The 25,066-nt window shown below is 42.6% G+C and overlaps 1 protein-coding gene across 50 annotated transcripts in view; it reads left to right on the forward strand.

Moving 5' to 3' along the window:
• SP100 (SP100 nuclear antigen) overlaps positions 1-20,949 on the forward strand; it is a 91,667-nt gene extending 70,718 nt beyond the window's left edge. For 31 of the 50 annotated variants that reach the window (XM_070270618.1, XM_070270619.1, XM_070270625.1 and 28 more), the window contains 11 exons: positions 220-291; positions 4,222-4,266; positions 5,593-5,697; positions 7,680-7,822; positions 10,069-10,107; positions 12,523-12,567; positions 17,105-17,220; positions 18,696-18,816; positions 19,101-19,172; positions 19,705-19,848; positions 20,630-20,949. In XM_070270618.1, the coding sequence (XP_070126719.1) occupies positions 220-291; positions 4,222-4,266; positions 5,593-5,697; positions 7,680-7,822; positions 10,069-10,107; positions 12,523-12,567; positions 17,105-17,220; positions 18,696-18,816; positions 19,101-19,172; positions 19,705-19,848; positions 20,630-20,737 (1,010 nt within the window). In that variant the 3' untranslated portion in view covers positions 20,738-20,949. Of the gene's footprint in view, positions 1-219; positions 292-4,221; positions 4,267-5,592; positions 5,698-7,679; positions 7,823-10,068; positions 10,108-12,522; positions 12,568-17,104; positions 17,221-18,695; positions 18,817-19,100; positions 19,173-19,704; positions 19,849-20,088; positions 20,425-20,629 lie in introns of those variants that run through there. The other 19 variants (XM_070270622.1, XM_070270612.1, XM_070270599.1 and 16 more) reach the window with 5 other exon arrangements.
• Positions 20,950-25,066: the final 4,117 nt, after the last annotated feature.

The following is a 25,066-nucleotide window of genomic DNA, read 5'->3' on the forward strand; positions in this document are numbered from 1 at the left end:
AAATGAATTTGAATTAATGTGAGGGTAAAGAAAATGAACTATAGGATGAACCAAGGTTAAGTATCAAAGGCTTGGTAAGTGCAAGACTATGGGTCACATGTTTTTCTTTATGCATGAGGCTCTTGAAAGGTTACAGCAAAGCAGAATTTTTAAAAAGCATTTCTATATACAACGAAACTTTTCAGCAGCATCTGTTTATATATTTTTCTATTTTCTCAGTGAAAAAGAGAGGTGTAAATAAAATCCAAACTCTGATGGGAAGAGTGTCATGGAAAAGAGGCAGACCAAAAGGTAAAAAAAAAAAAAAAAAAGATAGATTTTCAGTAACTAAACATCTAAATTCCCATGCTTTAATATATGCTTTTAGTAACAAACCTATTTCCCTAATTGTTTTATGTAGCTGTGCTAACTGTTGAGAAATGTCAGATTTAGTCAATTTCTAAAACATGACAGGAAAAGGAAGTTGATAATATCACAAACAGGTAACTTAATGATGAATCTGCAGTGCTGCCTCTGCTGAACTGATAGCTTTCAAGGCTGGAAATAGTTGTGGCCATAAAACACTGTGTAACACACAAGGGCTATAGCTGTCCTTCCTCACATCTCACCACCCTGGAACAACCATGTGGATTTGGGCCTGTTGCCTCGCCTCCTCTGCCTTAGTTTACTAATCTGTAAAGTGAAATAAACTGAGATCATAAGTAATAATAAATAGGCTGACTGCCCTCCAAGGTCCATCCTAGCTTCATATACAGCTTTGCATCCTGTGGATCTCCCAATGGACTAAGGAAGGAGCATGGACAGTTCTCTCTTCTGCATTGTGAACAGGGAGTTTTTAATGGAGTCCCTAGATCTTTAATGGAATCCCAATTTTGCTGACTTGAATGGCAGAAACAGCAGCTCATCGTTCTGAAGTTCATTTCAAGACGTTTACCTCTGTTTCTGTGTAGTCAAATTCTCAGTTCCTGGCCCTCCCACCACCATGTAGAGCTTCTAAGATGGAAAGCTTCCTCTGTGTGCAATTTGCAGATGACTCTAGAACTCCACTGAACTTCCTTCTCAGCCAGGAGAAGGCTCCTGTGAAGGAGAAATGAAGCAAGCAGATAAGACAGACACCACCTCCTGCTGGGATGCTCCATTGTGACCCTGCTTGCTGCTCAGCCAGTCCCTGGCTCAAATCTACAGTCAAACTTGTCAAATTATAGACAAATAACAGTGTAAATTCTTTCTCTGGGCACATAATTGGAAAAAAAGATTTGGCTAGAAATTCCCCCCAGTAGTATAGCAAAAGCAATATATTTTACCGCCTCTCAGTTGTTGATGGTGGCCAACCTACTTGGGAATTATGACATTGGATGATCCTTCTGGAAGATCCACACCCCCGCCGCAGTTACCTCATCAATCCAGGTGTTTCTCCTGGGCAGAGGACCTCTCAAGAACATCCATTTCAGTTCCCATCCAGAGATCCTCCACCAAGCCATGGAAATCGTGCTTCCTCATTGATTCCTCTGCTGGCTCCTGGTTTAGCCCTTCTCCCACCACAAAACACTCTAGCCATGACCCTCACCTTTACATTTCTTGGAGACAAGACTGATAGGCTCTCCTTCTCTGACATTGCCAAGGACAGAGGTCCATCTCCTGTGTGGATCTTTTAACACCTTCTCTCTTAGCTCAGAGGGAGGTGTCTGATAATTCTCTCCAAAGAAAGGTGGTGTCTGTCATAAGGCCTGGAGGTGGGGAAAGCCTACGCTGGCAGACCCAGCCTCACCACCCCCTACAATGATCTGTGCAGCAGGGTTAGACTAGCACTTTGCTTTGGATATAGGCATACTGGGTTCTGATTGCACTGTTCTTGAATGTTGAGGACTCTGCTGATTCTCTGAGGCAAACAAAAGCCACCTAAACATTCTGATATACCTTTTTGCCCATAATGATTTGTCCCAACTATTCAGAAAATTATTTCTGAACAACTTAATTTTTCTGACCACATTATTATTTATAAGGGTTAACATGAGGTTTTAGTGTTGGTAGGTGGTTATTAAGATGGCAGACCCAAGAATAGTTAAATCCTGCCTTGCCAAGGCATTTTACTTCCTGGATGTAAGATAACAAGAAGATGCTGGAACAAGCTAACACACGAACGACCGTTGTAAAGCAAAGCTCAGCAACAATTTGGTGCATATGATCTGGTCTTCAGCCCAAATTTCTCCATGCTGAGAACTAAGCTGGAGTACAATGAGTTTCTGTTTGTTTTCCCTGAAGTTGTTGGTCTGCAACAGGTTTTGACGAAAGCAGATCCTGGCTCACACACTAGTCCCAGAAGGATTTGAAGAGAGAGAAACTGAGAGCAAGAGAGTGTATGTTTGCCAATAATGGCTACTGCTGAATGAACTCAGCTTACAGCCAAGACTGCGGTTTTGATTTGGTCACCTAATGGGAAAGGAGAGGACAGACAGAGCAAGGAGGAAGCCAAAATAAGCACAGTGTCTTCTCAGGGGACAGTGGGCCTTGACCCTTGCAGGAAAAGAGAGAGAGAGAGAGAATGAGAACTTGCCAGTTTTCCTGGGTACACCTATCACTCAGCATCATGAGTGACAGGAGAGGACTGATCCACAGAGAGCTACACCTGTGTGGATGACCTTTTGCACCTGGAAACCATACCAAATACTGTACTTGGCACAATCACGTTCTTTGCAATTTTTTGAGAAAACTTCATCTACTTATGATTCTTTCAGGCAGGTTTAGCAATCTCTCCGTCTAGTGCACCTCAATAATATCTTGATAAACTTCTTAAAGATAACACCTTATAAAGTAGAATGTGCTTGATCTTGGGATGTGATTCCTCTTGGCAGGGAATCATCAATAAATGTCTCATGGGGCCATTTTTATCTTGATGGGGTTAAAAACAACAACAACAACAACTTTTGAGTAATTGTTAGGGAAAAGACACAGACAATGAAATAACGTCACCAACTCGAAAATTTTTCCTGCTTGATTGAGGGAAAGATTCCTTTCCAGCCTCATCTGATCATAATCTGCTTAAAGGAAAAATCAGTCATGATTGAGTATCTGAAGATTTTCTTCTAGGACCTGCACTACCCAAATTAGCACACCAGGAGGACAACCATGGGTACAGAATGATGTGCACAGACCTTTAGAAAGAAAGAGCATCCACTGTGGGTTCCTAACTTCAACATGCAAACACATTCGGATGACGGCAGACCTGAACATGCAGGTGGACATGACTCGCTCTTTTCTTGGACACAATCAACACCTAAATCAAATGCTACAATCTTCCAAGACATCTTTTTGTCAACACTTTGTGTTATCTCTAACCCTACAACTTTTAGAGCTTAGGCGTCAGCTTCTGTAAATTCTCCTTCATTGGGTTAGTTTTGAAGTCTTTGTTCATTTTTGCCATGATCTTCAGTACAAAAGTCTACTTTCAAGTTTAAATTTGTGGCAGCTTTCCGATCAGTAGAGTCTACCATGTGGTCTCCCTTGAGACTTTATATTACTGCCTCTTATTTCTGTCTCTTTCTCAAAGAAAATCTTCAATACATTTATTTAATTTGTATTTTTATGTGTGCACCTCAATTTCCTCATCTGTAAAAAGAGGATAGTATTTAGTCCCTATTTAATAAATTTATTCTAAGGATGAAGTAACTTAGTAGAGGCAAGGTCTAAGGATAGTTCCTGGCACACAATAAGCACTCAATAGATGTCTAATTTCATTATTCTTCTCACCCTGTTGCTTGGAAAATACATAAAACACTGTTTCGTATTTATTTGGAATGATTTGGAGATACTCATAAAAGAAATATAGGGTGAATCTCAGTTAAGCATCATTTTTGTAACTAGTCTAGGCCAGGCTTCAGCAAACTGGGGCCCACGGGGCAAATCCAGTCCACTGACTGTTTTGTAAATAAAGTTTTCTTAGAACACAGTCACAGCCACATCTTTTCGTTTATGTGTTATCTGTGGATGCTTTCACAATGCAACAGCAAGCTGAGTAGTCACAAGAGAGATTATGGACCTTGAATATTTACTATCTGGCCCTTTATAGAAAAAGTTCCTAACTCCTGATTCAGGCATTTGATACTTTTCTTGAAGTATTAGACAGGCTCCTGAAAAGTTACATTTAAATGGTGTTTTTGCATTACTATTTGCAATGCAGTGTTATCAACAAGAGACATTTATGTTATTTTTCTACTTTCTCAGGGAGAAAAACAGTCACCACTGGGCCTTTGAAAAGAGGCAGAAGAGGTAAAAAGAAGTGATTAATATACTTTTAATAATTAAGCATCTAAATATTTATTTTATAATCTGTGCTTTGAGTGATCAATCGATTTTCTTAATTGGCTGGTAGAGCCAGTAACAAACATTGGGATATTCATTGGCCTTGGTCAATTTCGACAACTGATGGAGTAGTGATAATACCCACTCCATTGATTAGCCAGTTGATCTGTGAGAGACTGCAGGCCTCCTTGGGCCTGTGCAGGGCACCCTTCACTACACTGATGACTTTCAGGGAGGAGAATGTAAAGAAAAAAATATAAAGTGTATGACTCACATGATATTTAGCTGACCCTTCTCTTGCCCACATAAAAAGGTCTCAGGTTGCCCACCAAGGGAGACCCTGGGTAGTAATACAAGACCTGTATCCTAATTCCTAAACTTCCTTTGATTGTATGACTTTGGCTTGTCATTTGATCTTTTCTGCCACAATTTCCTCCTCTGTGAATGGGTAGGTGGCAGGGGAATTAGACTGAGTGGCCTCCTAGCCATCTCCCCCCGCCCCCCAACTCCCAGCTCTAATGGTCTATGCATCTCTGAACTGACTCTGGAAGGACCACGGACAGCCCACCACGCCATCCCAGAGAGAAGCCCCACATGTGTCTTTAATGGATCACCCTCAGTGTTGGCCAGAAGAGCAGGAGCAGGTGCTCCGGCTACCAAATTTCATTGTAAGACTTTCAGCACCTGCTTCAACAGAATCAGATCCAGGTGCCTCCACCCAAATGTGCAGAGGCCCTCTTCCTGAGCAATTTGCACTTGCTTCTAGAGCACCCCACCCTGAGCTTCCTATTTAGCCACAGAGAAAGCTCACATGAAAGAGAAGTTAAACAAAGCAAAGAGCAGGGAAGGAAGACAAACACTGCCCTCACTAGGTGCCCCATTGTAATGCTGCTTTCCGTTCCTCCAGTTGATACCTCCAGTCAGGAGACAAAGCTAAAATTTGAGGGTTTTTTCTCCATCGACCTAACTTCAAAGCAATAATATGACTAGAAATCTCCCTTGAAAACATCAGGAGGAAAATCATTGTACAATAGGTATTGTAGCCAACAAGCTTGGGAATTCAGATCCTTCCACATGAGGATTTTGTGTGGGATTTTAGAGGATAGGAGTGGAGAATATTTTCTTTATGTATCTAATATGCCATAAAAGAAAGACCCAGAAATGTAACCAATTCATGGGGGAAATCCCTCCAATACATTTTAAGTTATAAAAGCAGAATCTCAAGATGGGTGAGGAAGGCCAGTGCACACTTGTAGAGAAAGATGGAATGAAAAAAATAATGCTTTCTTGCAGGTCCAAGAATTCCCAGAGATGAAAACATAAATTTTCGACTTCCTGAACTTCCCGTGACCTGTGGTGAGGTGAAGGGAATTTTATATAAGGAGAAAATGAAGGAAGGTAGGTTTCATGGTCTCCTTTGCTTTTCAACTGGAAAACACTCATGTGAATCATATATCGTTCAGGGAGTAAACATCTGTGTGGGTGTCTCCAAGACCATCCTCAGGTTTAGTGATTCACTAGGAGGGCTCACAGGACTCAGCATATGGTCGAACTCATGGCTATGATTTATTAAATTGAAAGAATACAAAGCACAATCAGCAAAAGAAAAGGCACATGGGACAAGGTCCGAAGGAAACCAGGTGCCAGTTTCCAAGAGTCTTCTCCAAGTGGAGTCACACAGGACACACTTAATTCTCCAGCAACAAATAGTAACAACATGTGTGAAATGTTGTCCACCAGGGAAGCTGCCCTGAGCCTAGGAGTCTTTATCAGGTCTTTATCAGGGGTTAGTTACGTAAGTACCCTCTGCCTAGCACATGCCAAAATTCCAGACTCCCAGAAGGAAAGCAAGTTTTCATCACAAACCATACTGTTTGAATAAACAGTTTAGGCACAGTGAACCACTCTTTAAGTTCTGGGAAAGGTAGGCCCTTCCCAAAATCTAAATTCCAAGATGCCAGCCAAGGGCCAACCTTGCAAGCAGAACTTTCTAAAGATTGCAGTCTCAGTTCTGCCCTGTTAGCTCATTTCTGCACAGCATCCCAGATAGACTGGAGGAAAGATGGCATTTCCACACTTTTAAAAATTTATAAACATTAGCCTACCAGGCCATCTCTGCTTTCCCCCATGGGAAAGGTCCACAGGATGTCCATCCAGCATCCAACACAAGAGCAAGTACTTCAATATCGGTGTGGAAAGTGGACACATTTGAGAAATCCAACAACAGCCTTCACAGCCCCATTCCCTGTAACATCTGATGGCCTTGCACTAACCAGGAGGAGCACAGGGTGTAGAATCAGAAGACCTGGATTGAAGTTTCAGCTATCCCAAGAGTGGCTGTTTTGTCCGGGCCAAGGTTCTTGGTCTTTCTCAACCTGAACTTCCCCCTCTAGAAAATGGGAATAATAATAAAACTTGCATCCCCGTTTTTTGTTTGTTTGTTTGGGGGTTTTTTTGCTGAGGAAGATTTCACCCTGAGCTACCATCTGTTGCCAATCTTCCTCTTTTTGTATGTGAGCCACCCCCACAGTATGGCCACCGACAGACAAGTGATGTCGGTCCACACCTGGGAACGAACTCAGGCCACCTAAACAGAGCACGCTGAACGTAACCGCTAGGCCAGCGAGGCTGGTCCACCTCACCGTATTATTATGAGAAAAAAATGATAGATATAAAATACTTTGAAAATTCTAATTGTTAAAGTACAGTACAAATGTTCATCTGTCAGGATTGATTCCTCCCTCCCCAAATACAGTTCTTTGGGCACCAACAAGTATAAATGTTTGCCCTATGACTATATTGCGTGTGTGTAATTTAACTCTTCCACTTGATAATATTTCCATAATCACTTTTAACATAAAATAGCCACGAGTCCAGAATATGAGGAATAATTGATCACTGTTAGCTGGATGATCAACATTGTACAAGAGGAGGGAGATATGGCTATGGAGGCAGCTGCCACACAGCCACCTGTGGCCCTCATCTGCAGCCCCCAAAACTCAGCCTGGCTCTATCTCAGGTGACAGAGAAGGGAAGGGAAAGAATCCCGTTCATTCTTCTTTAGAGCCTTTTTTTTTTTTTTCATTTTTTTCTTTTTTTTTTCTCTTTTGAGTGTGGTGAAATAATTTTTAAAAGTAAACGTGGGTGGTAATTATTGCACAAAGGTCAAAGAAGTGTGCACACACGGCAGGAAGTCCCCTTCCACCTCGCCTTTCAGGCTGCTGTGGGGCCCCTGAGACGGAACTCAGCTCTCTAGCTGTTGATTCTGAGCCCAAAATAGGTGACCGAGATCCACGTGGTAGGAGGCCGAGTTCTGGGGTTTTCACAGTCAGGGGCACTCCCTGGTGACGAAGGGAGCTCAACTTGTCTTGATCTCACAGGAGTCTCAGAGAAGTGCATCCAGAGTGAGGGTCAAAGCTGGTTCACCCTGAGGGAATTTGAAGTCAAAGGAAACTACGGACCATCCAAGAACTGGAAGCTGTCTGTGCGCTGCGCTGGATGGCCCCTGAAATTCCTGATTGAGGTATTCTAGTGACAAAGGGCTGAAATCAAGGATTTAGTGTCCCAATTCACCAACTCCAAGCTTTAGCAGAATTTCCCAGTGTCCAGAAAACCATCATGACCCGCCTCGCCCACGTCACAATGCATATGTTATTACTAACATTCCACTCAGGTGTTATCTTGACTGGCTTATAGTACAGCTAAACCCTTTAAATGCATGAACTGTTATCCTTTTGAAGGTAGAACAGTAAATCGGGGCCTTGACTCTGCCACTAATAATTGCCATTGTGTAATTTGGTCACAGGAAAGTAATTTAAATAGAGGGGGGAAGGTCTTAGATCTTTGGGGCCAATGTTTAAAGTAACACAGAAGAACTATGATTCTGAAAATGATACAGCAGTATGGGTGTTTCCTGGATTACAGAATATTTCAATATTATTTCTTTTGATAGCCATATGAAATTCATTCTTGAAAGAGGATATAAATAAATTGCACTTTAAAATACCTCCTTTGGTCCTCATATCAGCCCCCTGATGTGGACAAAACAGGTCGGGTCTTTGTTGCTGATGAACCCGTGCCTTCTGACTCATCACATGCCCCAGACAGCCCTTTCTTGTGCCACTTGAATGACCATGAAAAGCTCTGTGCTCAGCAAATATCTATTGAGATGTATCAAAGCTGCAGGGACTACTGGTGCAAAAGCCCGGTCCCTAACCAGGAGGATGGCTGCACATTCTTAACCATAGGACTGCACAGCACATCAGTGCTTCAACAAGAGATGCTGGCAGGAAGAGATGCAGTAGCTTGGGGGAGGGAAGTCATTTCTGGCTTTGAGGTTGAGTACAGTTTCCTGGAAGAGTTTGCACTGAGCTGGGTCTTAGAAGGATAGTTCTGACAAACAAAAATGAAGGAACAAGATCCTATATGGAAAGGATGGCATGAAAATCTTCCCCGTGATTTCTCAAGAAGTTGTAGGTAATAAGGTTCAATAAATGGCCTGGGCTGATTGTAGAGGCCCTGAGGCCGGAGGAAGGAGTCTGCATCCTTCCTTTAATCATGGGGGGAATCACGGGAGGTTTGAGTTAGGGACTGACTGACAGAGTTGGAATAGTGCTTTAGAAGTATTAATCTGATGGGAGAATGCAAGATGGATTGGAGGGTGGAGCACTTAAAGCCGTGGAAACCTCAAATGACCTTCTCTGCCTTTCTGCCTGGTACAGTGTCACTCAAACTGCAAGGCCCAAATCAAATGTCACACTCTCTAAAGTCCTTTAAAACTCACTATATTTGTTTCCTGTTGCTGCTATAACAACTTTCCACAAGCCTAGTGTAGCTTAAAAAAATACAGATCTATTACCTTATAGTTCTGGAGGCCAGAGCCTTAAATCAGTTTTATTAGTCTCAAGTCAAGGTGTCCGCAGGCTAGTTCCTTTTGGAACCTTCCAAGGAGAATCTATTTCATGCTGTTTTAAGTTTCTAGATGCCGCCTGCATTGCTTGACTCAAGGCCCCCTCCTCGCGTCATTCCAACCTCTTGTTCTATAATCACATCTCTTACTACTCACTCTGATCCTCCTGCCTGCCTCTTATAAGGATCCTTGTGATTACCTTGGGCTCCCATAGAGAATCAGAATAATCTCCCCATTTCAAGATTCTTAATTTAATTATGTCTGTAAAGTCCCTTTTACCACATAAGTTAACATATTCACAGATCTGAGGATTAGGACTTGAATGTCTTTGGGGGAACATTATTCAGCCTACCATTCTCACCCATTCCTGGATCGCAAAATACTCTGTGAAAGCATGATTTACACTTTATTGTCCTTACCCATTAAATGCTAGCCCTTCCCACTTGTGTCCCCAAAGGCCTGGACACCTTTGTGTACCCAAGGCCACTGAGGGGGCCTGACACCAGTCACTTACCAGGTGTGTTCCAATGCAGCAGCTGTAGTATGTGAGGTATAAAGTCACAAGCTCCAGGGGCACTGGGCAGGGGGCCGGGATGGAAAGGAAGCAGTGGGTGTAGAAGAGGTTGTGAAGGAAAACCTGGCAAGACTTTATAAGGAGAGCAAGGGAGAGGGTGTCATTTTTAGAGCTGAGTCTGGATAACAGAGAGCAGCATCTTACAGATTTGGAGAGAGGTTATTTTCCATGAAGACACCTTGACTTTGTGTTGACAGTGGGACATATCTAGAAGGAAGCTGGCAATACCAGCCTCACAAAAGAGAAGCAAAGACCCATCATTGCATTAATTTCATTTCTCTTTCAGAAAGGATTTCTACCAAACCCACCAAGAAAAAGAAAAAAGGTGATTATCAGATGACCGTCTGCCAATGTCTCATCTCTCATGTTGTTGATTTTCCATCTCTTTGACCTTGTTTTAAATAGTTTATAAATTAACCAATTATGATTGAACTTGGTTTATAACATGGTGCAGTTGCTGCTTCCAAAAATTACAGTGTATGAGGCCAGGACTTCTTTGAGCATTAATACATTTGAGATAGAGGAGGGAATAACCTTTACAAGTAGATAATATAAGAGAGCTGACCTTATATGTTTGTTTTAGAAAAGGATATATATGCCATACTGTCTTAAAATGAAACATAAAAGTTGGGGCTGGAGTTGGAAAAGCATGATTTTGAAATGCACAAAATGATACATTTAATGACTATTGCCTTTGCAACACTGATTGTTTTTTCGTTGGTTTTTCTGAGATCTAGCTTTAATGAAATAAGAATGGAGCAAAACTTTCCCCAGAAATGTCCCATGGTCACTCCAGCCAACCTAATGTAGAGAATTCCCCTTTAGAATGCATATATAGCCCTAAGTCACCCAGGGAAGCCAAGAACGAAAAGCACATTCTCCCCTTTTCTTTTGTATCTTTCCTCTCTTTCACATACACGCACACACACACACACACACACACACACACACACTGTCTCACACTAAATCCTTCTTCAAGCAATCCTTCTTCAAGGGAAATTTTTTTTCCTTTATGGAGATGACACCTCAGAGAATAGAGTGGGTAGGAGGTAGATGTGTCGTGTGGGAGAGGCTGCTGACCTGGAAAATCTTTTCCATTGTGGAGAGGCACTTTGGCTCCATCAGAGGGGGTTTGCAGACCTTGGTTCCATCTATGAAGGTGAATTCTCGTTCCTTCAAAGTAGTATGTGGAGTTCAGGGCCCAGTGGCTTCCCTGCTGTGTGGATTCCAGGGAAGGTGGTGAGATAGCTGATGCCTTCCATGGCCTCCCCAAGACTGGATGTGAGCGAGAACCTGTGCAGTGAAGAAAGAGATGGAAGAACTTCCATTTTCCTAACCTCCAACATAGGTGACCCTGGCCATCTCTGCCACACCAGGAAGTTGTGATCTTCCCAAAACTGGTTTCTGGGGCTACCTCCCCTACTGACTTTATGCTAGAGACTCATTAACTAGGTTAGGAATCCACTGGGTTTTCTGAAGAAAGAGATGTTATTTGATCTGTTCACTAAGACTGAACATCTCTAGCCGGTCCTAAGGAGCCAAAGGTAACTCAGTCTGTTAATTGAATTGGCCTTCTCCCATTCTTTTATCACAGGCACCTTCTTGTGGCTCCCTCTAGGCTTATAGCTCCTAAGGCATGACCACCGCAGTTCTCAGAAGATCTCTCCAGAGGGTCTCTTCCTTCCCCAGCCCCTTGGCTTCTGTTGCTTGTGTCACTCTCAGCACCAAATGGCAGTGACAGGTGGTGCTGTTGGCAGCTTCCCTACTCATAAGTTTCCTGTTAAACTCAATAGTGATAGCTGAGGTGCTCCAAGATAGTAAGATATAAAACTCCAAGCTGATAATTTACTGGTTGCTAAGAAACCTCTCCTCCTGAGTCTCAGCTGTTTTCGTTTGTTTGTGCACTTGGGTATCCACTTAACAAACAACTGTGGGGCAACTGCTAAGCATCAGATGATGTGCTTGGCCAATGGCGATGCAAAGGAGGCCAAAACGACAGACCCAAAAGATTGTTTCAACTTCATTGTCTAACATGGGAGAATAATTAATGGGGTGGGGGATTCTAGGCCATTCAGAGAGGCCAGCAGTGACATGGCCACCTCCCAAGTCATTATGCTGTGGAGCACACTGGGTGGTTTGTTAATGGCCTCTCTGTCCCAAGCTGGAGATAAAAGCTGAGGCAGTCATTGTTCCAGACTGGAAAGAGATCAAGTCATTCTACTGATATCCAAGGTCAATGCAAGTTCTTGGGATTCAGGAGAAAGTGGAGATGTGTTTACCTTCAGACAGCACTGAAGGACCTTGGACCCATTCTATCTTCAGGACTGTGCCCTAGGAGAGCTTGCGAAGGTGGTGGAATTCTCTGGGACACATGCATGGCATCCAGGACCCTGGGTCCTGTGGGCACTAGAGGCTGTGGGTGGTGAGTCCTCAGCCTGATTCTCTCATTGCAGCTTCAACTCCGTCTGTGGAATCCAGGGCAGCCAGACTCCCTACATGGCTTCACAAAGGCCTGCCTTGAGTCTGAGAACCAGGGAATGGAAGTTGCATAGGGCCAAACTGTCACTGACACAAAATTTAATGCTTTTTTACTCTCTATTAGATATATAGACCCATAAAGGCAGATATGAAACAAAAAGAGGGCTCTGGCATGAATCTCTTACATGAAGAAGACTGCTCAGATGTATGGTTAATGAAATATCATATTCAACATTGTCACTCAATCATTCTCTCTTTTCAGCAGGCAGTACCAGGATCTCATGATGATGCCTTTGTTGACCCTTATGTAAGTACTAAGTCCCACCTGTACCACCAAAATAATCCAGGCCTTCTCCCTCAGTACATTATCTGTGCCATTGCTGCTTTTCCCTGAAGCATGCTCGCACTCAGTGGGAGCACGTTGCTGTGTGTGATGGGCAGAGAACAGCTGATGCATCACCTACACCAGGTAGATGGTTTTAAGGTTGGGTGTCTCAGCATGAAAGCATCCTTTCCATTTGTTCAGTGGAAACCTTCCCATCTCCTCATTTCCCCTCGAAAGTGAGTACAAGAGGCAGAGCTCTAGACCACTGGGATCTCTAGAGATGGGGCTTGAAGTGGTAGTGGGCGGGGCTGGCCTGCAGATTAGGGGAAAAGAGTAAATTTGAGAGGATCACAGCATTTTAAAGAAGGCAAGGGAAGGAAAATCCCAAAAACTCCACTCCAAGGTGCAGGCAGAGCTAAGATGGGTTTAAGCATCACCCAGAAGGAATAAGCCAGGCCAGGCTGGTGAGTTCAAGATGTGGACCCTGTTGTGAGTCCTGCAGAGAAATGGACACAGGGCAAGTGGGTCCTTTATGGAACCCCTGTAGCCCATCCCAAGGGAGATAGGGTGCTGAGCTGGTTAGGATTGAAATGATCACCATGTAGCAAATCACAGGCATTTTTACTCAAACTGCTTGGCTGGTGCTCAATAATGTGCAGACCATTCTGATCCTACAGGTCCTGTCCATTCTCCGCTGGCCATATGGCTGCCTGATTTAAGGTCTGCCAAAATCGTAGATGGCTTCTCTCTCTAAGCTAAATCAAACTTTGATTGCTTTCATTGCAGTAAGATGGACATTTTAGTCAGTCACCCTTTTGCACAATTCCAGGGGGCACCTCTCACTATAGAATGTTGTTCAGCTGGACTGATACCAGACACCAAGAGAGAGGAGATAGAAAAGAGTTGCCATCCCTCTGGTTTTCTAGCAAATGCATTGCCCAGCAAGATCTAGATACATCCACAATTGAGTAGTGGAAGAGCTCTCATCTCTGGTGTCCGTGTAACTTTACTGATGACTGAAGTGGACAAGGAGAGTTATTTCTCACAGTCCACAGCCAAGCCCTCTGTGAAGATGAAAAGGCAACTCTTCCAGCAAGGATGTCCTCACCCTTTCTCATAACTTTTCTTGTGTCAGAGCTTGTAGGCTAATAATGACTCTACTTACAACCCCCGCCCCTTGCTCGGGAGAAATTCCTCTAGATCTTAGGATCTCAATCTTGGCTGCACATTCCGATCACCTTGGGGATCCCACTCCCAGAGGTTCTGATGTTATGGTTCTGAGGTGCCACCTGAGGATGGAGATTTTCCAAAGCTCCTCTGGTGCTTTGAATGCACAAAGTTGTGGGCCACTGTAGACTGGTGCTGTTCAACCTGTAGTGTCCATCAGAATTTCCTGGGCTTCTGATTCAGTAGGTAAGGGGTGGAGCCCAAGAATTTGCATTTCTAACAAGTTCCAGATGATGTTGATGCTGCTGGTTCAAAGACCACTGCTTTAGAAGCCAGAGGGCTCAACTAATGACTGCACATTAAAACCATATTGCCAGCACAACCAGAGGCACTCACAATTGGAATATACAACTAGGTACTAGGGGACTTTGAGGGGGAGAAAAAAAAAGATTGGCAACAGATGTTAGCTCAGGTGCCAATGTTTAAAAAAGAAAGAAAGAAAAAAGGAAAAAGGAAAATCATATTGCCTATCCCCCAACTCAGGGTAATTGAACCAAAATCTCTGCGAAGGGGACCCCGGGAGTCAGAATTTCTTTAACGTTTCCCAGGTGAGTCTATTGTACAGCAGGTTGAGAATCACTGCTAAACAAAAGGATAAATTTCTTGCTAAAAAGATTAAAGAGGTATACATCAAGTTTGCAGGCTTCCTAGACAATGGAACTTCAAGCACAGGATTCACGTGTTATTTAGTCTTTCTCAGGGCTCACTTGCAGTGTACTTTATAGCATGATGTTTAGAAACCTTGACCCAGCAGCCTAAAAATAGTGGTCAGCATACATGAGTCTCATCTGTTATGACAAAAAGGAAAAACAGTTACATGGCCCCATGCCAGGGCAACCCAGGCCCATGTGGGGATGTGCCCAAGGATGTCCCTAACAGGCCATTCCACAGTTGTCCTATTGAAAGGTAGCACATGGGCAAGATACATCTTGCAGCCTAGAATTTCCTCATATATGTGACTTTTGCGTCTCTTCTTCTTATATTAAATTTATAAATGAAGAGAATTTACAAATTGAGATATCCCAGTTCACCTCAGCTCATTGGGCCCAGGGATGGTATTCTGATCGTTATGATTTGTAACCCAAATAGCAGGCCATTCTGCTTTGGCTCAGAAGATAGTATTATAAGTAGTGCCTCTGCATCCTTATAGCAGCAGACTGCACAGAAGCACTGAGAATGAGATGAGATATTTAAAAATTGGGATCAGCAGGACTGGAAATGGATTGGATATCTGGAATGGGGCTCCTGGGTGGATAGTGGGATGCTTGGTGAGACAGGAAGCACTAAAAGAGGAGCAGATTCAAGACAGGAAGACAAGGAATGTGGTTGGAAGTAGGATGGGGTTTAGGTGCGAGCAAAGACATCTAATTGGATCTGAGGGAAAGTAGAGTTTGGATGTTTGGAGGCTCAAAAGGAGACCAGAGATACAGGTCTTAAAGTCTGGGGATAAATGTGGTAGGTGTGGTCATGAAGTAGTTGTGGTCATCCAGGAAAGTGAAATGAGCAGGGGATATAGGACAGAGCCCCAAGGAATTCCAGCATTCTAAGAGAATATCCTGAAAATAAAGAGGCAGAATGTTAGGAGAAAAAATCCAAGAGAGTGGAGTGTCACAGAACAAAGCATAAGAGTGCTCCCTGTCACCTCCCAACTTCCTGACCACCCACCAGAGTCCCAACCACCCATCAGTGGGTGGGCCAGTCCCCAAGTCTGTGCATTATTTTGTACCTGGATTGTCACACCAGGATGTGAATTACTCCTTCCAGCCCATGGTGTAGACAGAATGTTTTCATCTAGGTGTAGAGCTGCTACCCATTGAATGAAATGTTTACCCACCACATAGTTCTCCTCAAGCTGCTCTCTTTCTGCTCGGGTGGTCCCAGGAGAGGAGCAAGGTACCCATCCTTCTGGACATTTATTTTTTTAGCACAGACACACTACTCTCATACATGGAGATTATAGCATGTAGGGATTCACATGTTATTGCTACATAGATTATCACCAAAAAGGAAAAAATTGTGACTTCCCTTGCCTACCAATAGGCTCATTCGTTGACCAATTTTTATTTTGGTCTATAAATTCTGTTTCCTTTTTTTCCTTTTTTTAAAATTCACCCTGAGCTAACATCTGTTGCCAATCTTCCTCTTTTTTTTTCTCCCCAAAGCCCCAGTACATAGTTGTGTATTCTAATTGTAAGTCCTTCTAGTTCCTCTATGTGGGAAGCTGCCACAGCATGGCTTGATGAGCAGTGTGTAGGTCTGTGCCCAGGATCTGAATTGGCGGACCCCAGGCCACTGAAGTGGAGCACACGAACCCAACCACTACACCACTGGACCAGCCCCGAAATTCTACTATTTTTAACATGTGTTTGTTATTCTACAAAACTTGCATGCAAACACTGTCAAATTTTTAACTTCACTAAATGAAATTAAATCTGGATAAAGGTCCTACATATTGAGATTGGTGAAAAATCCAGCCTCAATTTTGTGGACTCCTCCATCTTCCTTACATAGAACAAAGCACCAGGTCTTCTTCCATGGGCTCAGAAAGTGAGGATAGAGCCTGGGCCTTCAACCTTAGTGGTTGCTGTTACTACACTCCCTGGCCATTCAGAGATGGCATCTCCACACCTTACATGCCAAGCTAAGTCATGGGGCGTCTTCCCCCAAGCTCCAACAGCTGAGGAGCTCCATCCTCCCTGGCTTTCACTTGGTCATCTGTGCCCATGGTCTTTCCAACCTAGAGGTACTGTCACAGGCCCAGGGGCCCCCCAGGCACAGAATTCATAGTCCAGGAACTCCTTCCCAGGTCCTTCAACTCATGGGGAACTCATGGCTGAGAAAATGGGATGCAGTGATATCCCAGAAGTTTATTCCATCATATTCAATTCTCAGTAAATCACTCTTCAATGAGTTAACTTAGATGATGCAATGTAGACAACTAGATAAGGCACTGTATTCATGAGCCATGTTTTGCCAGCAGAATGATAAGTTTCTCAGATTATCTTTAATTCATCCCTTTTTAGTTGCTAGCCTTTCTGTATCAGAATCTCTGTCTTCATAAGGAAAACTTTTCTGGTCTAAAACACAGCCACTTCCTCCTGAACTTTGCTGCATACCAGAATGTCTTCTTCTGAAATCTCTGCTCAATATTGTTCCTTAATATTTTGAGGGGAGAAATTTACAAGTGTCATCTTGATGCTACAAGCAAACGCTGTTTCTTCTAGAGTCCCAATATGTTGACCTTCCAGGTTCTCGCTAATCCCAGTGATGTCTGCCTTATCTCCCCTTCCAGCCACAAAACTCAAATGAATGTGAGGTGTGCTGTACAAGGGGACAACTGTTCTGCTGTGATACGTGTCCAAGGTCCTTTCATGAGAAATGCCACATCCAGCTTATAGATGCTGACAGGTTAGTGAGACCCAGCCCCCTCTTGCCCTTCCTTCTTGTGTTACAGCTCCTCCCACCATGCACACTCAGCCTGCAAAGTTTGTCTCTGCTTATATGTGTCTTGCTGCAGAAGGAGTAGCATCCTTAAGTATTAGGGTCCAGAAATATGATCCAGAGCTATTTAACAGTGCTGGCAGCAGTATATTAATAGGTAGCAAAAACTCTTCAGGTGGTTTTTAGGTGTAGTATAAAGAGGGGTCACCACCACCTTCCCCACTTGGTTCCCAGACCCATGCACTTTGATGAGGTGATGACACCATACATTAGCTTCTGGCTTAAAGCATATTCGACCTGCCGTGGGAATATCACACAGCAGACAAAGCTGGGGCTGTGATGAGCCTACAGAAGGTCATCCTAGTAGCCTATCAAGTCAGCTGAACTTAAGTCACAGGGTATATGATAAGACCCTGAATTCCACTACTGTATTTCCCCTTCCGTAAAATGTGTCAGAGGTGATGGTATGTGGGATAACATGGAGACTCATCAGGCAATTCTATAAGTGGTGGTGTGGGCAGAGGATGATGTGTACCAGGAATGTGTCTGTCCTTATGAGGACAGAGCATTGCCCCTCCATAACGGGAAGAATCTAACGTAATCCACCTACTCTCGGGTAGCTCCCAGATAATGGTACCATTTCAGGGATTCAGCATAAACCTCTGTAGGTGGGCAATCTGCAACGGCAGAAGGCAAATTTGCTTTCTTGTTGAGCCCACATATGGACCCCATCCCTGTACCAGGGGCACTTTGTAATGGACTCCTTGAGCAAGTACTGGGTGGCCCAGGGGAGAGGCTAAATGACATCTCTAGGATGGATTATTGTATCCACCTGATCATCAAAAGCCTCTCAGCACAGAGAGCCTGGTAGAGAACAGTGGAGAACGAATCTAGGGACAAATGGAAGATATCTGACACTGTGTTGGTAGACTTCCTTTCCAAGAAGTTTCTGCAGCACAGATTCTAGGTATAGTTATGGCAGTGCCAGAGGGGAGGATGCCTGTAGCATGTGCTCGGTGCTTATTCAGTAAAGTTGATAAATGAGAGCCGGATTCCTGATTTTTACTATGGTCTGATGGTTCATCGAGGCCCAAGACTCTGGTGTTTAAGGCATAGACTTCCAATGCTCAACTCTGCAGAGTCTCATTACCAAGCTCACAGGGGCTCATAAGGGAAGCCTAAGTTTTGAGGTGAATGACAGTCCATCACCCACATGCCACTCCACTCAATAGACTGTCAGCCCTGCTACCACTATTGATGGGATGGGTGTCGTTGGCAATTGAGCCCAAGTAGGGCTCTAGTGCAGAGGTGCCTCCAAGAGAGAAGTTGGATACAAGGTGGAAAGCACTAGTCATTCTTGAACAGAACACTTTAGCAGCTATAGGAATGGTGGCTGATTCACAGAGGACCTGCACTTGCTCCCATTATGTCTTACCTCTCAGGAACCCATGGAGTTGCATCTTCTGCAGCATGGAGATTATTCAGGAAAGGTGCTCAGAAAACCAACAACGTCATCAGGAATCTGAGGTCCTGAAGAGGCAGATGCTGCATGAGGAGAAGTTGGTGAGTTGAAATGTGAACCTGGAGCCTCTTCCTTTCTGTTTAGTTGAAACAAGCAGCACAGGCTTGCAGGGAGCTGGAGGAATGGTGTCCAAAGGCAAATTGCTGTCCCTTTGCTGTGCTTTGGTCACATGACCTAACATCAAAATTAGTCTTCCAAAGAAAATCTCCATTCCATGTTTGTTTCACGTCTACAAGTTTGGGAGTTGTGTGTTCTGTCTGAGCATTCATAAGAGTTCATTCTCTCCAAGCGACTTTTCACTTAAGATCTCCTCGGTATTTTGCAGAAATGTGAGTTCCTCCTCTTGAAGATCTACTCCTGTTCAGAAAGCCCCTTTTTTGCCTCAAAACCATACTATGTAAGTAACAGCAACAAAGCCCCAAACTGGCATTTGTCAAATTTGTCATATGAATCCAGAGGGTACAAGTTGCCATTATCTTTGCCTTACTGATGGATGTCCTAGTCAACTTAGGCTGCTATAACGAAACACCGTAGACTGGGTAGCTTACACAACAGAAATGTATTTCTCACAGTTCTGCAGACTAGAAGTCTCAGATGAGGGTGCCAGCATGGTCCAGTTCTGGTGAGAACCCTCTTTCCAGGCTACAGACTGCCAACTGCTAGTAATATCCTCACAGGGAGGAAAGAGAGAGAGCACACGCTCTGGGATGTCTTTTATAAGGCCACTAATCCTGTTCACGGGCACTCTACCCTCATGAGCTAATTATCTCCCGAAGGCCCCACTTCCCAATACCATCACATTGGAGGTTAAGATTCAACACATGATTTGGGGAGAAGGGTGGGAATACGAACACTCAGTCAGTAACAGAGGAAGCCTGTAGAAGGTAGAACCATGCTAAGGTCCTGCCCTCTGGGACTTTCGTCAACAGAGTAAACAGGCATTCTGGAGCCAGAGGAAGCCCATGTGGTTGAACAAAGTCAAGAAAAAGCTGAATAAGAAGATGTATGCCCGAGTGGAGGGGTTTGTGCGGGACATGCGCCTCATCTTTCAGAACCACAGGGCATTTTACAAGGTAAGCGTCTCTACCTGCATCCCTTTTTCTTTCAATTAAGTCACTTTGCCTTTCAGTCTCTTGTCTCAGGTAAATGTTACAACTTCTCTCATGATGTGACAAGTAATCATTCTAGAAGTATTCTAAAAGCCCTGTGGTCTACAGAGGGGAAAATAACAACAAACCAGAAAATGTCATTGCAAACGTTACCCTACGACCTCAGAGCTTACTCTCTTCTAGATAGTCGATTTTCTCCCATAGAGAGCAGTAGACTGCAGACCTACTCCATTCAACAAGAAATAGAAGTGCATTTTAAAGGCAACCAGTGTTTCTCTTCTCTAAAGGAAGATACGAAATTGAATTTCTCAAATTTCAAAATCTTGGACTTCTTTAGATCTGAATTTCCTAGTGCTGTGTCAAAAAATTAACAGAGATTACCTCAAGGGGTGAGAATGAAGGGAAAAAGAAGACACCATGAATTTACCTTAGACATTTCTGTGCTATCGTATTGTTACAAGTAGTATGTGCTGTGTTCAAAATAAAAAAACTAGAATTTTGTAAAATCAAATCAATCAATAAATTTCTCATGAAAAATTAGACGGCAGTTATGGCACTATTTTTGCTCTTCTGTCTTCTGGATAAAGAGAAATGATCAAGCTATCAGGGAACATAAGCTACTCTTAACTGGATTAATTCTCACAATGTTTGGGGTAGTCTAAAATGAAGCTCTGGATTTTCTGAAACTTTGGGAGTCTACACTCATTGACAATGGCTATTATTGTTTTTGTCTTTGCTTTTTCAGGACAGGAAATTCGTCCGGCTGGGACTTCAACTAGAGGACAAATTTGAGAATAATTTCAAAAACATTTTTGCAATTCAGGAAATAAGTAAAAACCAGTTCTCAGTTTGAGCCCATAGTTTTTTTGTTTTTTTTTTTTTTTTATTAATGTTATGATAGATTACAACCTTGTGAGATTTCAGTTGTACATTTTTGTTAGTCATGTTGTGGGTACACCACTTCCCCCTCCGTACCCTCCCCCCACCCCCCCTTTTCCCTGGTAACCACCGATCAGATCTCCTTCTCAATATACTAATTTCCACCTATGAGTGGAGTCATATAGAGTTCGTCTTTCTCTGACTGACTTATTTCGCTTAACATAATGCCCTCGAGGTCCATCCACATTGTTGTGAATGGGCCAATTTCGTCTTTTTTTATGGCTGAGTAGTATTCCATTGTGTATATATACCACATCTTCTTTATCCAATCATCAGTTTCTGGGCATGTAGGCTGGTTCCACGTCTTGGCTATTGTAAATAATGCTGCGATGAACATAGGGGTGCAACGGACTCTTGAGATATCTGATATCAGGTTCTTAGGATAGATACCCAGTAATGGGATGGCTGGGTCAGAGGGTATTTCTATTTTTAACTTTTTGAGAAATCTCCATACTGTTTTCCATAGTGGCTGTACCAGTTTGCATTCCCACCAACAGTGTATGAGGGTTCCTCTTTCTCCACAACCTCTCCAACATTTGTCGTTCTTGGTTTTGGATGTTTTTGCCAATCTAACGGGGGTAAGGTGATATCTTAGTGTAGTTTTGATTTGCATTTCCCTGATGATTAGCGATGATGAACATCTTTTCATGTGTCTATTGGCCATATTCATATCTTCTTTTGAGAAATGTCTGTTCATGTCCTCTGCCCATTTTTTGATCGGGTTGTTTGTTTTTTTGTTGTTAAGCAGTGTGAGTTCTTTGTATATTATGGAGATTAACCCTTTGTCGGATAAGTGGCTTGTAAATATTTTTTCCCAATTAGTGAGCTGTTTTTTTGTTTCAATCCTATTTTCCCTTGCCTTGAAGAAGCTCTTTAGTCTGATGAAGTCCCATTTGTTTATTCTTTCTATTGTTTCCCTCAACTGAGGAGTTACAGTGTCCGAAAAGATTCTTTTGAAACTGATGTCAAAGAGTGTACTGCCTATATTCTCTTCCAAAAGACTTATTGTCTCAGGCCTAATCTTTAGGTCTTTGATCCATTTTGAGTTTATTTTGGTGTGTGGTGAAAAAGAATGGTCAATTTTCAATCTTTTGCATGTGGCTGTCCAGTTTTCCCAGCACCGTTTGTTGAAGAGACTTTCTTTTCTCCATTGTAGGCCCTCTGCTCCTTTGTCGAAGATTAGCTGTCCATAGATGTGTGGTTTTATCTCTGGGCTTTCAATTCTGTTCCATTGATCTGTGGACCTGTTTTTGTACCAGTACCATGCTGTTTTGATCACTGTAGCTTTGTAGTATGTTTTGAAATCGGGGATTGTGATTCCGCCGGCTTTGGTTTTTTTGCTCAGGATTGCTTTAGCAATTCGCGGTCTTTTGTTGCCCCATATGAATTTTAGGATTGTTTGTTCAATTTCTGTGAAGAATGTTCTTGGGATTCTGATTGGGATAGCATTGAATCTGTATATTGCTTTAGGTAGTATGGACATTTTAACTATGTTTATTCTTCCAATCCATGTGCAAGGAATGTTTTTCCATCTCTTTATGTCATCGCCTATTTCTTTCAAGAAAGTCTTGTAGTTTTCATTGTATAGATCCTTCACTTCCTTGGTTAAGTTTATCCCAAGGTATTTTATTCTTTTCGTTGCGATTGTGAATGGGATAGAGTTCTTGAGTTCTTTTTCTGTTAGTTTATTGTTAGTGTATAGAAATGCTACTGATTTATGCACGTTAATTTTATACCCTGCTACTTTGCTGTAGTTGTTGATTATTTCTAATAGTTTTTCTGTGGATTCTTTGGGGTTTTCTATGTATAAGATCATGTCGTCTGCAAACAACGAGAGTTTTACTTCTTCGTTACCTATTTGGATTCCTTTTATTTCTTTTTCCTGCCGAATTGCTCTGGCCAGCACCTCCAGAACTATGTTGCATAGGAGTGGTGAAAGTGGGCACCCTTGTCTTGTTCTGAGCCCATAGTTTTATAACATACCTCATTTCTCCCACCCCTTCACGACGATGTGCCTGTGGCCTCACTGACCACTTTGCCTGTTGCTGTGCAAACAACGTCATATTATACTTCTTTTTCAAACTCACATGGCCATATATGCTCATTTATTTTTCTAAGTAAAATTTAAAACTGTCTTGTCAAGTTCTCTTATTGACTAACACGGGGTTAAATTTACAGTAGAAAATATCAAGTCTTTCTGTAAAGGATCATATTTTGTGCTTTCATTTATTTCAGTCTTTTACTAGGTTCTTAAGTAAAGTTTTCTCTTCTCCTCACACAAGACTTAACTTATTTCTTTTTTTTAACTCTCACATATTTTATACTTTTTTGCTCCTTATTGTGAAAGCAACCTTTTCCCATTATATTTTATTATTTTGATTATTACCCGTTATAGAAAGCTATTGTTATTTATGTATTTTGGTCACTGATTACCTTACTGAATACTGGACAGCATCCATTTTTGGCCCATACCCAGTGGCATCAGGAAGCCTGTCATGGTTGCATATAATTTCCAATTTTCAATTCATAGAATCATACTTGGTACAGCTGATGGAAGCATTCTTCACTTGGGCACTAAAACCTCTGATAATTCTTGGTTCTGTTGGGGAATGGCTCTGCTGTGGCATCGTGGTGACCTTGCATGTCTCCATATAGATCACATATGTAAGACTCAACTGCAGATGAGCTGATCTAATTGGGTCTTGGCAGGATGCCCTGTGATCCTCCCAGAACACGAGAGCGCAGGTGGCTACACATAGTAGGGATTCTGTATTCAAAATGATAATTCAAGCAAAGGGGAGCAATTCTAGTGTCGACTCAGATAGTTGATGGAAACTGAGACAAATGGAGGCCATAAAAACCAGCGTTGAGGGGCCTGCCCGGTGGCGCAGCAGTTAAGTTTATACATTCACTTCAGTGGCCTGGGGTTCACCTGTTCGGATTCCCAGTGTGGACCTATGCACCATTTGTCAAGCCATGCTGTGGCAGCATCCCACACATAAAGTAGAGGAAGATGGGCATGGATGTTAATTCAGGGCCAGTCTTCCTCAGTGAAAAAGAGGAGGATTGGCAGCAGATGTTAGCTCAGGGCTAATCTTCCAAAAAAATAAAACAAACCAGGGTTGATATGTTTCTTAACCCTTCCCAAATGTCTATTTCCCAAGGTTAACTATACACTGGAAAAAGGAAAATTCCCATGTCCTTAAAGGATCATTGAACACTGACCCTCAGCTAATTCTGAGAGCCTGAATCACCATGATGAACTGTCTGACAGAAGAGTTTTGGGTAATAAATGCAGTTTCCATCTCATGGTAGACCTAGTCAAAAAAGTTTCTTATTACAATTGATAAAATTATTTAGGGATGATTCAGAAACAAATGTATCCAAAGCTCTATCTTTCTTTACTGATTTGATGACTGAAAAGAGGATGGTCTCCTAAACAGGTAAAAGGTTCAGAGATCCTGCCAGAAAATAAGCTTTCTGGGACTACAGCTACCCAGAAAAATTGACCAGTCCCGTCGCAGACCAAGCAAAATATTTTATTCTTGAGCACTCTCTTGTAGCATATTCTGTTTTCAATCCTTTGCCTCGTGATAAAGTTATATTTTTCATTTAGATTTATTGTTTAAATTTTGACTTTTTTTCTTTTTAACTCCCTTTTTGTTTGCTTTGTTGAGTTAGGGGATTTAGTAATGTGGCTTCATTATTCCATCATTGTCTAGAATCGGTTCTTTTCCAGTCTACCATTTTTATTTGTGGCAGAGACAGTAGTGTTCACCAGATATCACATATATATCCTTAAACTTTCCAACCCCTTGCATTAGGCAGGGTCAAATGACCAGTACACTGACAAATGGATACGATCAGAAGTGGCATGTGTCATTTGCAGGCCGATTCTAGAAGAGCAGTGAGAATTTTCCATGCATGCTTTCTCCCACCTCATTGATTATGGAGGCCTTGTTTTGAGATGACAGAGCCTACACATTGAAACAGCTTGGAATATATATTCACTACCACCCTAGAGAGGCTCCCAGATCCACTGTGGGCTTTGAGTAAGTGAGAAGTAAACTCTGTTGTGTAAGACATTGGAACTTGAGGGTTGTTAATTGCCACAGCATAACCTAGCAAGACCTGGCTAATATTTATTAGAAACAACAGAGAAACACTTGTAGGAGTAGATTTTTAGGGTGTTGGACCAGGAAGGGTAGAATATAAGATTGGATAATGGAGACTTTTTTGACCT

This window comes from Equus caballus, chromosome 6 (assembly GCF_041296265.1).
Source record: "Equus caballus isolate H_3958 breed thoroughbred chromosome 6, TB-T2T, whole genome shotgun sequence".
NCBI lineage: Eukaryota > Metazoa > Chordata > Mammalia > Perissodactyla > Equidae > Equus > Equus caballus.